Genomic DNA, 17,253 nt, shown 5'->3' on the forward strand with positions numbered 1-17,253 from the left:
TTCTATTCTATTTTTTCTTTTCTTTTCTATTTTTTTCTTTTCAATTCAATTCAATTGTATTCTATTCTATTCTATTTTTTCTTTTCTTTTCTATTTTTTTCTTTTCCATTCAGTTCTATTCTATTCTATTCTATTCTATTCTATTCTATTCTATTCTATTCTATTCTATTTTTTTCTTTTCTTTTCTGTTTTTTTCTTTTCCATTCTATTCTATTCCATTCTATTCTATTCTATTCTATTTTTTTCTTCTCTATTTTTTCTTTTCCATTCAATTCTATTCTATTCAATTCTATTCTATTCTATTCTATTTTTTTCTTTTCTATTTTTTTCTATTCTATTCTATTCTATTCTATTCTATTCTATTCTATTCTATTCTATTCTATTCTGTGTCGAAACATTACAGACTATGGGACAAGGGGCATATGTTGGGGGAATATGAGACTCTGGTTTCCCTTTTTGACATTTCCAGACAAAAATGAATACTGTACTCCTCATGTGTGCAGTAATTTCTTCATGACAGAAAACTTGAACCTGAACTTACCATGCACCCAGATGACTCTAACTGTCGGTCAGACACACACTTGAAATTCTTCTTGCAGCCGCCATTATCTTTGGAGCAGTCACGCACCGGCCCAAAGGATGCCAGCAGGTCATCTACTGTCTCAAAATAAGTTGACAACATGGCCTCTTCCCTAGAAAAACAAGAGAGAAAACAGCTCAAGACAGGAAAATACATATGCTTACGAGAGGTAAATAAGGATGTACACTGACACATTTAAATGAATCCTTGAGCATAATCCCTCACCACCTGTGATGCATTCTGTTGTAACTTAGTAGTGTTTAGTGCAATTAAGAAGCTGTTCCGGCATGGAGGAAATGTGGAAAACCTGTGCTATTTTGGTTTGTAGTTGCTTTTAATCTTGCATTTGTAGTTAATAATACCCATTTGCAAGGCTGAAGTGAATGTTTTTTTTTCCCTAAATACACTGTATAAAAAAAAGAAAAAAAAAAAGCTCTGCGTTAGCTTAATGGCTAAAATGTGAAATTAGTTTGACATTTTCCTGAAGTCTTCTTGTTTCAATGTGGGTATCAGGCCACCGAGGCAAACACAAAGTCATATTTGTTGATTAGATGTTAGTACATTGCAGCTCAGTTTCCCTGCAGGACCGAGCCTGATTTGCAGTTTTCTTTTTTTTTTGTTATTGCATACGAGTCCTGGCTGGTGAAATAATTTTTTGGTGGGGTGCAGTAGGCAAGTCAGTTTTCAGATGCACTATAATCACATATCACTACTAGGATACACCAAAGCACATGCACCAACATTTTAAATTTAAATTAGCCATATGGCTACAATCTCTCATATTTACATGTAAATGTTGATTAATACAAACTGTCCCATTTTAAAAATCAATTAGTCACTCAATCAGTTTGGTAGGTTGAATGACATTAAAAAATATAAGTTAGCCTCTGGGCCAAATGACACTGTTGTTACCACTCCTGTCAGGATTTGAACCCCCCCCCCCACCTTCTGCATCACAGTCAGCAGTGTTACCCAATGAGCTATCCATCTACTAGTGAAAGAATCTGTAGCATTAGTTAATGAGCTATCCATTTTAAAAGTAGCACAAAAGCCATAAAAGTGTGTTCATCCCTGGTTTAGACGATCTTGTGACATTGCATTTCTGAGGAAGGTTTTGATTCTTTTCAGGATGTGACGTTTGCTCCTGTGGGTGGTACTTGGGCGCCAATTTTTGCACACCAAGTGTCTCCTATCTCTTGTATTCCAGGGGTCTACTACATTTATACATTTGCAAACATTTTCTACATTTATAAAGTGTTGAGAATAACTGCATTAAAAATAGCAGCGTTACTAACGCCGTTATTATTTTCCAATAACGGGTAATCTAATGAATTACTATTTGAAACGTTACAATGCCGTTACCGTTACCGGCAGTGAAATGTGGTGCGTTACTTTGCACTGATATCTAACAGCTGTTATCCGTCCTGGCTCGCTCAGCCAGGCACAAGAGGTGTGACGTTCGTGAACGAGTCAAGTCTTTTGAACGGCTCTTTTCAGTGAACGATACAAACCGATTCGTTGCGAGCCGTTCTTATATTCAAATTGCCCACACTGCCTTCATGCTTCACCTGTGTGTCCCATGTGTCTGAGTTGTCCACGCTGCCTTCACCTGAATGACTAATGACATCTGCAAGTTTGAGTTGTCCACAGCACACCCCATTCACTTGAACGCAGCTATGTGCGCAGCTAACTTAGAGGAGTTATCAGTGAGTCCAACTGACTGGACTGAAGACATTTACCACTGTATCAGGGAGGAGTGACTGAAAAAAGTAGAGATGTGGGATTAACTGGAAGAGCATCTTCTTCCTATAAATGCAGATATGCAGTTATGTGGTGGAAAAGCCAGGCCCTGGTGGACCCTGGTGGACCCCAGCCTCACCAAAGTCATGGTATGAAATACCTGTCTGCTGTTCTACTCTATGCAACTGGCCCGTGAAACATGCTCAAAAATCAGTTTTACATATCTGAAGGTTTTTCAAAAAAGTAACGCAATAATTACTTTCCCTGGTAACTAATTATATTCATGAAGGAGTAATTATGTTACTAATTCAATTACTTTTTTAGGAAAGTAAATAGTAACTATAACTAATTACTTTTTAAAGTAATTTGCCCAACACTGTTTATAACTAGAGTCTATATGGTAAAGGGAGAGCCTTGAGCACAGATTTTTGCCCTAAACAGGAAACATGTGACTTGACTGTTCACTAAATGACCATAAACATTTTTTAACTATACTTGACTGTAGATTATATACAGTACTCATGAGCTGTATCATGTATAGTTTGTTTATTTAAATATCCATGATTTTGTAATTAATGCAAGGAATTTTATGTGATTCCTTTCATCTTCTTCTTCATGTGAGACAGGTGGGGCAGCGCCCTCTATTGACGAGTCGCCACTGTTGCATACGATTAAGTTAAAAGTGAGTTGCTCTGTACACCTTAGAGCCCTTTTTTATAAATGTAGTAGACTGTCGACATGTTCTGATTAACAGATGTATTGAAAGTTCCACAGTGATGCATGCAGAGCTTCAATCTTCTTCATTGTGGGGTCATGTCTGCAACTAATTGGCGCTTTGGCATTAATTGGACACGTCTTTCACGGTGCATTGATGAGGAGCCTGGGGAATCAGCATTCTCCATCCATTAAGCAGCCATACTAATGCAGAGCTGAGGCATCCATCTGCCAAAGTTGAAGAAAAAGAAGCAGAGAAGGAAGCAAGAACACTTATATATAGACAGCAGCCATTTCAGGGCAATGGAAACTTCATGATTATCTAATATATGGTGGATCATAAAGATGAAGAGTGGGCTTTATTACGTTACATAACTTTATACACATCTTTTTTTTAAGGTTTATGTTTTTGGCTACAGATCCCCATTCTATTTATTAGACAATATCTTATGGCTTGAAATTTGGTTCAGGGGTTCAGTTGGACTTGAAAGATTTGGACGGTCAAAGGTCACAGTTGCTGTGACGTCATCTATTCTCCATTCTCATAAACATGACTCCACCGGAACACAGTCAGGGAATATGTTCACGTTTGGCACAAATGCTTGCTTGGACTGAATGTTCACTTGGACTGAAATTCTGATAAAACTGACCACAAATATCTACCAAATTCTGCAATTGATAGTCATCTAAAATTATAATTCTAAAAGATCTATCAGTGTTTCCAGTTGAGTTCTTCCATTAGTACAATGCAAAACAGTGTATAGAATAGAATAGAATAGAATAGAATAGAATAGAATAGAATAGAATAGAATAGAATAGAATAGAATAGAATAGAATAGAATCAACAATGACTCACTCAAACTCACACAGTCTGTTGCCACAGTGTAAAAATATAAATAATGATGACAAGAGCTGTGTTAAAATCACATTTGAAAAGAGTCAAACCATGTCAATCCAAGCAATTCATGACTTAATGGAATCGGAAATGGCGCTACTTTTTTAAAATACTTTATTTTTATTTGTTTTATCGACAGACAATACAACACAGAATATATACTAATTAGAGTATAATGTTAACTGAAAGGTGGATTAAAAGTTGAATTTTCGTAATATTTTTTGCATCTAGTGAGGTTGCACAACTGAATGTCTCTCACCTCATTCTCCCTCAGACACTAAAAGCATGAAAGGTACTTGTTTGTGTCATTGGGTGTTTGGTCCTTTCTGTGCTTTGTGGTTCAATGGATACAAAGTCTGGTTCACACCCCAACAAAGCAGGAGTGGTAATGTACCTTAAACTTGGATACCACCTGTCATAAAACATAAGAAATAGAAAAGGAAGTCCATTCTGGGCTACAGCACCAACATGGTGGACACTGGCCCTTTCTATAGATACAAACAGCTCATGCTAAGGTAAGGAACAAGCTGAAGCTGGTACGACTAATCCATTAATCAACTCAAATCAATTAAAAAGCTGGACAAATAGGCAGAAAATTTCTTTATGCTCTGTATTTCTTCTGCTGTATGTTAGTTCCATCTTAAGTGGTTAGTAGGTTGGATCCAGATGTGTTGAAGACTGCAGTGCACATATTGTTTTTAGATATCATTGGACTTGTTTGTTTATATATATATGTCTTACATATACTTTTTACATATACTTTTACACTGTTGTTGTTGTTATTATTTCTATATAGATATTTTTTCATATCCTTTTACTTTTTACATTTTTTGTTTCAAGCCTGTCAGCCGGTAAGCTAAAAAAAAAACTAAATGACCAAAATTCTATTCTATTTCGGCAAGTAGATTTTCCTAAAACTCTTACATAAACTACATTCACCATCATTTGTCAACAGTCATTCATGTGTCATTATTTGTTATTCATTTCTCTTTCCCTCTGTTTGACATTAGCTTGACCAGTGCTGTGGCGCTCATGTACACCTCAGCTTCAGATGGGTCTCACCCACATACCGAGCCCTGTGTCCCTGCTGTCAGATTCAAAGAAAGGTTAACCATCCCCTGTGTTCCATCATATTTTTTTTTCCTCCCCTTTGGAGCAAAACCAAAGCACTGTCTCTGGCAATGAGACCACAGGGAATAATGTAGCGAGATGGTGACTTGACTCTACAAACAGAAACAAGATCCTGAATGATGAGAAGACAGATGCCCTGCTGAGCAAGAAGGATTTTGGAGTAATGTCGCCTGTCACTGTTTGTGCCTTTGCGTCTTCCTCGGTGTGTAGCCGTCTGCTTATCTCCCTGTAGAAATTGCAAAATAACACTGGAAATAGGGACAATGAACCAAGACTATATGGCTTGAATATGGGATGTGATTTGATTTAAGTGTCCCTAAAATCTCCGTCCTCCAAAAGCAAAAGCGGCAAGTGAACTTTTATTGACTTGCTATTCGCAGTGAAATATATTAGTCAAAGAAAAGTATATTGCAAGTCTGTGATTGGCTTAAGGCGAAGATGAAAGGAAAAACATTAAAATTCATAAAGACGGTAGGGGATGGTCTGTGCACAGCGTTGACCAAAACACCTTGAGAAATCCATTTCTAATACTTTAAAGCAAGAATTTATAGTAGTAAGGGTACGCATATTTTTTTTTTTTTTTGCTGTCCTTTCATTTACAAAATGTAATATTTCCCAGGTTCTACTCGTTTGATCAGCATTTGTAAAACGACCAAATGCCTCACACTAGTTTTGAGGGATCAGTGTCTTTGTACTAAGTGTTTGGTTTATGTTAGATTTATGACACATCAAGCTGTAACTGACACATTTCTTGAGAGAACGGTGAAGTATTACTGTTCCCCAACAGCAAATGGTGACTCTCCCTATAGCAAAAGGAAACCTTTACGGACATACTGCTGTGCAGAGAGGAAATCACTCACCATCCCCTCTGTCACACAAGCTGAGTAAAAATATAAAGATGTCTGCCAAAACCTGGACAAGTAATGAGCCACTGTGAAATGGAATAGTGAATGTGTACCATGATCATACAAGTCAGGTGAAAGTTTTTGAAGTGTTAGTGTCAAGTAAGGCCATATAGTTTTAGAACAGAGAAAGAAAAACACAATAGATAGATAGATAGATAGATAGATAGATAGATAGATAGATAGATAGATAGATAGATAGATAGAGACTGACTGACTGACTGACTGACTGACTGACTGACTGACTGACTGATTGACTGATTGATTGACTTTATTGATCCCAAACTAGGAAATACAGTGCAACATAATAGAACTAGAAGCACTTGGAGAGCGCAGACTCCCGCCAAGGTAGATCAGTGCCCAAGATTTGGATGAAAATTTCAGGAAATGTTGATACTGGCACAAGGAATGATTAAATTTTGGTGGTGATCAGAGAGGGGGGGCACTGATCTGCCTTGGCGGGGGTCTGCGCTGTCTTTTCTAGAAAAGCACTCGTAGAGCGCAGACCTCCGCCAAGGCAGATCAGTGCCCCCGAACCCCCAATCACCACCAAAATGTAATCATTTGTTCCTTGTGCCAGTATCAACATTTCCTAAATTTTTCATCCAAATCCATCTATAACTTCTTGAGTTATCTTGCACACAGACAGACAAACAGACTGACAAACAGACAAACCAACGCCGACAAAAACATAACCTCCTTGGTGGAGGTAAAAATAGAATATAGGAGCAGACACACTATACATAATAACTTGCAGTATAAATATATAAATATATATAGTATTACATATAAATATGAGTATAAACTCAGACTTGGATTTAAAAAAAAGGATAATTAAACTTCAAGGTGCAAAATGATAATTAAGTGCAGAATATATACCTAATTATATGTAATTTGGACATTTTTTGCATGAGAAAAATATGAATAACTTAAGAGTCAAACTAATTTAAGTTCAGTTTTTATCTAATAACCGCTGCCCTGCTTAAAAGTACAACCATCACCACCAAAACACCACATGGGTTAAACCAAGCCAATAGTTCAGATCAGTCCATTGGATTCCTGTCCTTAAAATGAGGTCAGCTGACTGCCTGAATATACTGAACATCAGTGGATTGTTTCTTCCCTAATGACGCAGACATTTATCAAGATGACAACACCAGGATTCATCAGACTCAGATTGTGTAGTTGGGGTTCAGGAGCATGAGGTATCCGTCACCACAGAGTCCAGACCTGAACCCCACTGAGAAGACCTTACAGAGTGGTCTGACTCTGTCGTCAATACAAGGCCTTGAAGAAAAATAAATGCAATCCTGGGCAGAAATAAATGTTAACAAACATTTGTTGTGACACTGTGTGGCATAGGTGACACCACAGTGAATGCATCCTGTAATCATAGCTAAACCTGGTGCAGAAAATAAAGTAAATTACCCCAAAAAGCTTTGCAGTCTGTACATTAACCAAAAAAACAAAACAAAACAAAGACAAAAAAACAGGGAAAAATTGAAGAAACCTCAGTAGGTTCAGTGCTCAGTAGATATGTAAGAGGCATTCCTCTTTGGTTTCAATCTACTGGCAAATGGACTGAAAGGATTACATTGGATAAAGTGATTACAGATGCCAAAACATTGTAGAGTTATTTAAAGAGCCACCTTCTGTTTGCAGCTGATTAATACATGTTTTTATGCCCCTTAACGGTGATGTGGTTATGGATCCATTAGGCATTAGTAGTATTGATATTGCCCAGTAACTTCTACTATGCAATATTGATGCACTAATGCAGTCCACTGAACACACTATTTCTCTCTGCACTGTATTATTCTTTCAATCAACAATTCACAGTAGCTGCAAGATATCTAAAAATAAAGTATGTGATTTAATCAATTCACTTCATGGGTAAACATTCATGAGAAAGCCACAGGATATGTAATTGAAACTACCATTTAATTTATTATATTGTTGACACTAGAACCCATTAAAATGATCAGTTATTACTGGGAATGCCTCATGAAAGAGAGGTCACAGTTGAGCAATTAGTAGCTCTGATAATTACACATTTTTGCTCAGTTTGCCAACACAAAATGTATTAGCCTGAAGTAGGATCTTGTGGACAAAAGGTTAAGGAGTGAAGTCCACTGCTCTTAAAGCTTTTTCTGTCTCAACTTGAAATTCTGCTGGAGTGTTCCCAAGTTCTCCAAGTCCAGCTGATAAATAAAGTCACTGTGGGTGTTGTTTCAGGTGTGGTTGCACACCTCCAAACAGACAGACTAAAAAGTCGCCGCTCGGCTGTCCACGTACCATGGGTGAGGAGGTTAATGCAAGGGTTTTCTGTATAATTTGGTTCACAGGTGTATAATGGAAACCCCATGCAGAAGAACCTGTTATGTGGTTATTGTATGGCCATTCCCTCATTATTTATGAGTGTATTCACACCTACTTCGTTTGGTCCATTTAAAACGGACCAGAGTTTGTTTCCCCGGAGAGTCCAGATGTTTTTTTAGGTGTGAATACAAACATGCAAACTCTAGTAAGAATCAAACAAGTGGCTGAACCAGAAGATTAAGAGCCAAGTGGTTCCCCACGGGTCAAAGCGCTAGTCTTTACTAAGTCTGTATGAGCAGCAAGGACAGTACATTGTGTATGATGCAGTCGTGTATCTGAAAGGTCCTTGAACTTTGGATTGTTCATGTTCCATTCAGCTTTAACCACTCTGCTGTAGATCAAACCTCACAGATCAATACAACCAATGAAAAAAAAAGGTGGAAATGCTGTCCACTCTTCAGCCAAGTGCCATATCAATCTTCTGACCCCAGGTGCACTTTTACAAATAACAAGACAGGGTTATTGTTTGTACACTTGACGAATGCCATCATTTATTGTGCTTGACTGAAGGATAGGAAATCCCAACCCCCCACATATTTAGGGCTTAAAAGGCTCAAAACATTGTAGCAACTAACACGACTGGAGCAAACTCCTCAGGCAGGCTCAGGGAACAGCAGTTTTCCCAAATCAAAAAAACATATGGCCACAAAAGAATCAAATTAAAGTGACGATTTGCCATCTGCCTCAGGTGTGCAAGCTGATCCAAGTAATTTCAGAGCCAAAGACCCTAAAGCTTAAAAGGCATCAATCAGTGTGATACCTAAAGGGCAGGTTAAGAGTCCAAGTGATTAAGGTATTGTGGACCATGACCATGGTGTCTTTTCCTTTGGACATTGTAAGCAATACTCTTGGAAAACGGTGGCTGATTTGCTGTATAAAGTTGAGACATACCAACAAAATTCAGTTGAGTTGACCTCTATGCACATCCCTGACACTGAAACAAACCTCAGTGATAGATGTTGGACTCAAGAACTGTTCATGCCGAGACGAGCTCAGCGGTTGTGGATATAGTGATAAATCACCAGCTGCAGCACACTTGGACCTTATCCCAATGGATGAGAGGATGGATGACACAATCACGTGGCAAAACAATGCAGATTAAATACTATTACTGTCCTTATTTATGGTTTGTTAGTAGTTTCTGGGGAACAATGGCTGCTACTGCCATAGCATTTAGTGGCCAAGAGAACAGAGGGATCCCAGCGTAGAAATCTGGGGACCAAAAAAGAAAAAACAACAAAAATATTACAGGAAAAGCTAGCTTCTACTAAAAGTTTGACTATGTCATATTTGTAAAGTAATAGGTCCTGTTCAAGCAGTGACCCAGTGAGTTGTCAAAACACTGATGTTTAATTGGTTGGATTGTTCCGATGGCTCTCACCACGCTAGAAATAGATTCAAACTGTATCATCATTCTTTTGTTTCCAAATCGTGCTTCTTGTTTAGTAACTGCTTCTGGATTATGCTTCTTTTCCCACAAAAGAACACTGTGCTGTTATTGTATTAAATCAAAAAGCGTCTCCGCCAGCGATGTCTTCTTCTGCCTCTTCTCTATATTTTGAGAGTCAATTTTTCAGAATTAGACAGGCAACACATGGCATTCAGTGCATCAGTCCTCTCTGCCAGACACTCAAAGCATTGACAAATGACTCTTTAATTCAGAGGAAAACAGAGGGTGGGAAGGTGAGGCAGACAGAAATAATGGTTGCCTCAGCTGTGAGATGCATGCTTACTGGCTCCTGCTTCTGAATAGAGGAAATAGTGAGTCTAAGATGAAAAAACATTCAATTCCAGGATGCCAGTTGCAAGACAGTCCAGGGAGAGTAAATTTGGGAAAACAAAAGGATACTGGAAGGTTTCCTCCGATTTTGCCTGACCTTCATGTTGAAAAGTAGAGAAAATACACTATCTGCTTGTCACTGTAATTGACAGGAACCTTGTGCTATAGATTTAAAGTGAAAAAACAACCATCAATCACTGCTTTGCAATTTAGTACGATTGTTCTTATTTGAACCAAACTCTAAAATAGGACTTGTATCCTGTTTGGCATTTCTCTTACAAATCATTAACTAATCAACATCATCTCTTTTGGCCCTGTGACTCTGTTGCTTGACCCAGAAGCACATTGGCTGCATCTAAACACTGACTAATGTACTTGTTATTAATCTCCCTCTCTGCTTCTTGCTTTTCCAGATGATGAATGACCGGGCAACGCTGCCCAAAGTTAGAGCGCTGCTCCAGCATGATTACAGAGCCCGTTATTGGTCTGCCCCTGCACTTGATTAATGCTCTTGTTCCAGCTCCCCACAAATATGCTGACTCTCATCAAGCACCTTCGTCATTGAGTAGAGTGCATTTTCTTTAAGCTTGCTCTAATCACTGAAGATGTAGTGGATGAGAGAGCAGGTAACTTGAAAGATGAAATAAAGATGGATATACATATTACTTTGTTTTGATGGTAGAGTCGAATATATGCGGAACAAAGTAAGTATAGGACTATTTATGCATTTAATTTTGTTCCTGTGGTCAACATCTAACAGCTGCATTGAATTATTGGCAGTGGCACATTGTGATGGTTCACTTGATCACACTAAGTGTGGTCATTAATCACCAACGTGGGGCGTCACCAGCCACTCAGGGTTATTAACAGGTTATGGACAAAAATGTTAGTCTTTGAGCACAGTTTAGAGTCCCTGAATCATTGTATATTGTGTGTTTTGTGAACTGTTTGTCGACACACTGGCTTTGGCTCAAATCAAAGTAATAATGCAATGGGCTTTGGTTCAATTATTAGTTAAAATGCAAGAGTAATATTTGATATAATTCCATTTTAATCACAGCAGCTGGGGCTGTCAGTCTGAAAACTCCTCCACATGTCAGCTAGATAAGAGTACGAATCTGGGAAAGAATAATTCCCGATGTCATTTTGTATATTACCTTCAACATGTTTACAGTCATATTTCTGTACACCACCAACACAACATAAAGGCAGCTTGAATTAAACCTGATATGTAGACTGAATTATATTATATATAAAGTAAACACATCACTCTTAGTAATAATTCTACAGAAGTCGCAATGTTAGAAAAATAATGTTGGAAAAAATAAAAACTGATTAATATCTTGTTTTAACAAGAAAAGTTTTGTGTTCAACATAATCATTTTCACATTAAAACAACATATAAACTTATCACATTATAATGCGCTAGTGTATCACCTATAGTGAAAAACAAACAAATAAAAAAAATAAGAAATTCCAATACTTAATAAATCACTGTTTAAAACTAAAAGCAGTGATGATCTGACACCTCCATGTATGTCAGGGTGAGATAGTAGTTGAGGCAATAATTTTACTGTGACTGAGGCCGTTTCGAACATTCCTGACAAAAATTTCCTTCTCCAGTTTGTGGTGCTAACTACCAATTATACATAATGTCATTATATGTCGCAGGGATGATTTTCATCCTATAAAGGTAAACTCTTAATACCAGTAGGTGGTGCTATGACCTCACCTCAACATTATTACATACAATCCGACATGGTGAAACATCAAAAATGACAGAGCAGCCAAGCGTGTCAACGCTTTTGTGCGAAGGTCTTCAGATCACACTAACCATGTTTGACACCTAGAGGCATCTACAGGAGGTTAAAATTGTACAATTAAACCAAAATGGCAGACATCGTCCTGAGTTTATGTTATGGATCCAAGAGGCTTTTTGTGCATCTGGACTTCACAAATGTGGTTATCTATCAAATTAGGCATGTCTAGGTCAGGGGTCTGCAACATCATGAACATCTGACAATAAATAATTACTCATTATTATTTTTGATGTGTTGTCACTCTTAAAGGACTACAGCAAAATGTGAATGAAACAAAAACGTCATAAACCAAAATGTGTATGATATGTTTTGTAAAAGACTGGTACATATTTTACATGAGCAACAAAAATACTAACGATTCAAATTGTTCTATCATTTCATAAACACACCGAATCTGCAGTATTGTCATGGAAATGCCAAGTTAAAGTCCAAAATAACCATAAAGGTTCATATGTTGCCAAAGTGTTAAAAAATAAAGCCAAAAATACTGGTTTTTGAGACCTTCTGAGATCTTTCCTTCTCCTTCAGGTCAAAAATGAGTCTGGGTGAAACCACATTAGGGAGCTTTTTGTAGAGTAATTTTTCAACACCTCTTTTAAAAACCCATGAAATATAATGCGTTTTGACTTTGCATGCATCCTAACCCTTTCAAAAACACATTCCTTTAGCATAAATTAGAATAACAATCATTTGAAATCACACCACTTTCACAGCTCAGGCCCTCATAAGAAATGAACCTTGCCTGTCATTAGGATTCAGACCATTTCATCATCGTATGTCCTGAATTCTTACAGTCCGGTACGGACTTTTACCAGGATCAATCTTTCTCAACTGTGTCTGGCTCTAAATGTCAGGGACTTCAGGCAGTAGGTAAAAATAACTGCTCGGTAGATGAACGGGAATAAAAGGAGCAGGGCTTTGAGAGTGTTTGATTGGTTCGTGATGTGCTGCATGAACATGTGTGTTTTTAATATTCATTCATGAGCACATTATTTACCCAGATACTCTGTGACTTTCCAGCCAAGCATATTAACACTGTATGTCAAAAAGGAAGGTGCACTGTCCATTCAGAGTTGATTTTATTTCACATGAATCAGACTCTCTAATACCTCTATTTTACACACTTATCTTGGGTGAGAAGAGCACTGAAATGTTCCTGTAGTGGTAAAACCCATCAAGGAAAATACAGAATGTCTTCACCAACCAGCCCCCTGCATCATAAATGTCCTCAGCCAGAATGAAAGCGCAAACTGAAAAAGATGATTACCTGTGGTCAAAGTTCACCGTGGCCCTGCTTATCGGTCTCCTGATCCAATTTATTTCCACATAAAAAGCAAAAATGTTAATATGAATCTTGATATTGAATGTATAAAGATTAAAAAAAAATAATTCAAGATGATGAAATTTGATTTGAAGCATTTGATTAATGGATTCATTGTGAAACTAATGAAAAGTAATTTTCTGATGCTTTGCTCCATACAAATATATAAAATTCCATTCTGGTTTTTTGAATTGAGGTTACTGCAAACTCCACATTTCTAGTAATGCGGAAAATAGAAGCATAGTGAAGCCACTGAAAAATAAGCATATTTGACAACCTTATAAAGGTGCTTTAATTATGAGGAAGCCATATGAGGTGACATCGAGTGAAAAAATATCTTCCTTTTAAACATGTGTTTAGTTAAGTTGACACGTCATATTGTACCTCGACAGTCAATAATCTCTTCTCTATAAAATACATTTTTGTTGGGTTTGTCAGCCAGAGGTTTCACACGCTTTTGCACAATACTACATATTAGTTTTCTTAGTTTTTTACAATAATTTCACACCTTACACTTGCAATCCATATAAAAATAATAAAATATGATGTATATCTGCTGGAAAATACATTACTTCTGTTTGTAATCATGCACATTTAGTTAACTTTTATACGTTTTACCTCGCAGTTTAGTCAATAGATAGATAGATAGATGTACTTTATTTATCCCAAACTGGGAAATTACAGTGCAGCAGCAGCATGACACACATTCGATAGCAAAATAATATCACAGCAAACTTAAGATAAATATAACATAAAGAGCAAACACTATACACGGTGCACTCTAAATTAGAAGTATAAAAAGATCTGGGTAGAATCTGGACAATAACTGTAATGTGCTGAAATAGAACTGAACAGTAAGATGCAAAACAAGTTGAAATATTAAGTTAATTATGTAAATCTTGTTTTTAAGGGGTTCATGTTGAGATGGGTCCAAGGGTGCTGTCTTACCAAACCTCCACCAGGAAGGGGGGGGAGGCATTTAGTTTACATTCACTTTTGTTATTTTGCAATGTTTAACTCTTAAAGCCCTAAATCTATTTTTGTGCTGACTTCATAACGAATCTTCCTCTACATGTAACCTTTGCTGAGTGATTTATCATAATTTGGTATAATATTATCCTCTGCATTTTATAATTTTCAGTGTAAATCATGTATTTTAATACATTTAATTTATTGATCATATTCATTAAAACTCAGAAATTCAAAAGTTATTACATTAAAACGAAAAAATTGAAGGAAAAACTGACTTTTTCAGCAAAAAGTATCATTAACTAAAGCCCAAATCAAGTGTCATTCGTCAAACTACATGGGTTTTATTGTTTAAGTTTTTGAGGCTTAAAGGTTGGGTGGGAGATCTTGGAAAAATGGTTCGAGTACGCTACATTTTGAAAATACACAAGTCAAAATTCCAAACCCCTTTATTCAGACTTTCCCCCCGCAGTCACGCCTCCAGAGTACCGGAACGCACAATGCTTGTTCCTGAGGGTTCACAAGCGCTGCACAGCATCAGTCAAGCCTCTGAGAACGCACGATTTGCGCACGAAGAGGGGTACGTGCAGTAGGGGGGAGGGACAAATGGCAACTGAGTTTGATGGACATATCACCATTCAATCATTTCGATGGGTTGGTTAAAATGATTGGATGGTGTTTTTACAGTCCTGTCCGTTCCACAGGTGACTAAAATTTTTTTATTTTTGTGTTAGAGCATTTAATTAATTGGTTGTAAACGGGGTGCGAAGGGGATTTTAAGCAATATAGTAAAAAATGCTCCAGGAAAACATCTCCCACCCTACCTTTAAGTTTGTGTGGATGTTCATGTTGGCTTTTTGGAAACTGAAGACTAGCTGTCTTGTCATTTATTTGGTATTTTTTCAATGCTTAGTGTTTATGTCGTCCCCTTTTCTGTTTGGATGGACTGATAACTCGGTATATACAAGCTCCTTTTGTCTGAGGCTGTGTCTTTGTCTTTTGTAATTGCACAATTTACTTCTAAATCTTCCCTCTGAGTCCTCACATTTTCCAGTTCGGTACCTGATAACCTGGCTTGAACAACACCATAGATGGAGTGTACTTCCTCCACTTCCTACTGCAACATGTTATCATTGCTGATTTACTGAGTGGCTGATTGTATCAATGTGGTACAAATGCTTTGGAAAAGTGAACCAGCAAAAGAAGAAGAAAAAAAACTCACCAGCTCCCATGGGACTTTGTTCCACGAAAATGCTTTGGATAATGAGTCGCCTGCATTATTCATGACGATCTGAAAGATCATTGCATGTTGCAGGGACTAATCATTAACGAAATACAGAACATTAAGTTATTATTTCAGCTGAAGTGGGCTTTTAATCAGTCACACAACATGTATTTCCTCCACCGTGATTTTAATTTTATTATTTATTTCTTGGTGTGATGTTGGTGTTAAGGCCTGATTAATGCTTTAGCACTTCAACACACACATACACACCCTGGCAGCCAAGTCTAGCACAAACTGATGGCTTTTAGATTTATTTTTTATATAATATATTCATGAAAATGACAGGGAATTAGTGACTGTAATTGCAGAGGAAATAATTCATAAACACTTTGTCAAGGCATACGAGTCAGGTTGTATAATAATCTAAATGGCTGTCTGTATATGGAGCCCCGTACAGCGATGGAGAAGACTTTAAATAGTGTGGACGTGCTTCTTTCTTCCATGAATGTGCATCTTTTTTGCAGTGATAAATGACTTAACTTGCTGTAACCCAAATGGAGCTGTGATCTGAATCAAAGCTAAGTTCTTGCACTTTGCTGAAGTGCCCAATTTGCACCTGCAGCTGAGATATAAGCCAGTATGCTCTGTGCATCACACAATAGCACCGGTGCTCGAGTGACAGCAGAAAAGCACAGAGGAAGCAATGGCGTTTAAATGATTACTTTACCTCCAGAAATCCTGTGATTTCAGTTAGACTATTCCTTAGTTTGATATGACCACTATTTACAGCCTTCGTGTCGAGCTCCACATCACTGATCCCATGTTTTTTTCATTCTGTTTTTCATATTTGGCCTTACCTAATCAGAAGTCTCACTAATAAGATTCCTGTCAGCAGGTGTGTATTTTTGCCTTGAGAGATCGTTGCTTTAATAAATCACACTTGCACATCCAACATAAAAATTCAGAATTCAATAATTACTGCAAGTTAATCTCTGTGAATCATAAATATGCTTAGTAAATATGAAATGTGAAAAATAACCTTGAGTGTTCAGTGCAGAGTAAATTCTGCTAGGAAAAATGGGTTGTGATACACAACCTGGGCAAAAAAAGTTAATAGTTCAGATCCTTCTATTGAATAATTATTGCAGTGATTAATATGTTTAAACTGCAGGTCGTTCTGTAACTGTGTAGCTTCTCATTTCCCGTAAAGACATAAACATCCACCACTGACCATCTACTGATCTAAAATGACTAATCCCTGTTGATCCATTTATTCTATCAATATATGTAAATAATTGGTGTAAAACGCAGTTTATCATCTTTTCATGGTCATCAGATATGACCCATTTGGATGTTCAGAGGCTCTGTAGTTACCGTGGAAACATTGTCATCTTCTACAACATTGATTCACCAGTACAATCCATGGAGTTGGATCAATGACAGTGGACGGAGACACTTGTCTTGTGTTCAGTTAATGATAGATTTTGTTAAAAAAAAAGTCACTTTTTCCTATTTTTCTCTGATTTGATCTAATAGCCTTTGAATTTACTCTGAGCTTTGAAGAACATCTACATGACCAGTGAATTAAATATGGGGAAATACATGATTTTCATTGAAAAATGCAGAGAATAATATTATAATAAATGGAGATAAATCAGTTGAGAAAGACCAAAAAAAGCATTTGAAAGTTGTGACTAAATAGTTGTGGTATTTAATAGTTAATTCTTTCAGTGCCATGGGCCGATTAAATCGGCTTTGGAGAACACGCCACATTTGTGTACAAACAAACCATCCACC

The 17,253-nt window shown here is 37.2% G+C and overlaps 1 protein-coding gene across 1 annotated transcript in view; it reads right to left on the bottom strand.

Annotated features, from left to right (window-relative positions):
* astn2 (astrotactin 2) overlaps nt 1-17,253 on the bottom strand; it is an 824,937-nt gene that overhangs the window by 252,347 nt on the left and 555,337 nt on the right. The window contains exon 13 of the mRNA XM_030148576.1: nt 542-692. Within this exon, the coding sequence (XP_030004436.1) occupies nt 542-692 (151 nt within the window). The remainder of the gene's footprint in view (nt 1-541; nt 693-17,253) is intronic.

This window comes from Sphaeramia orbicularis, chromosome 12, assembly GCF_902148855.1.
Source record: "Sphaeramia orbicularis chromosome 12, fSphaOr1.1, whole genome shotgun sequence".
NCBI classification, from domain to species: domain Eukaryota; kingdom Metazoa; phylum Chordata; class Actinopteri; order Kurtiformes; family Apogonidae; genus Sphaeramia; species Sphaeramia orbicularis.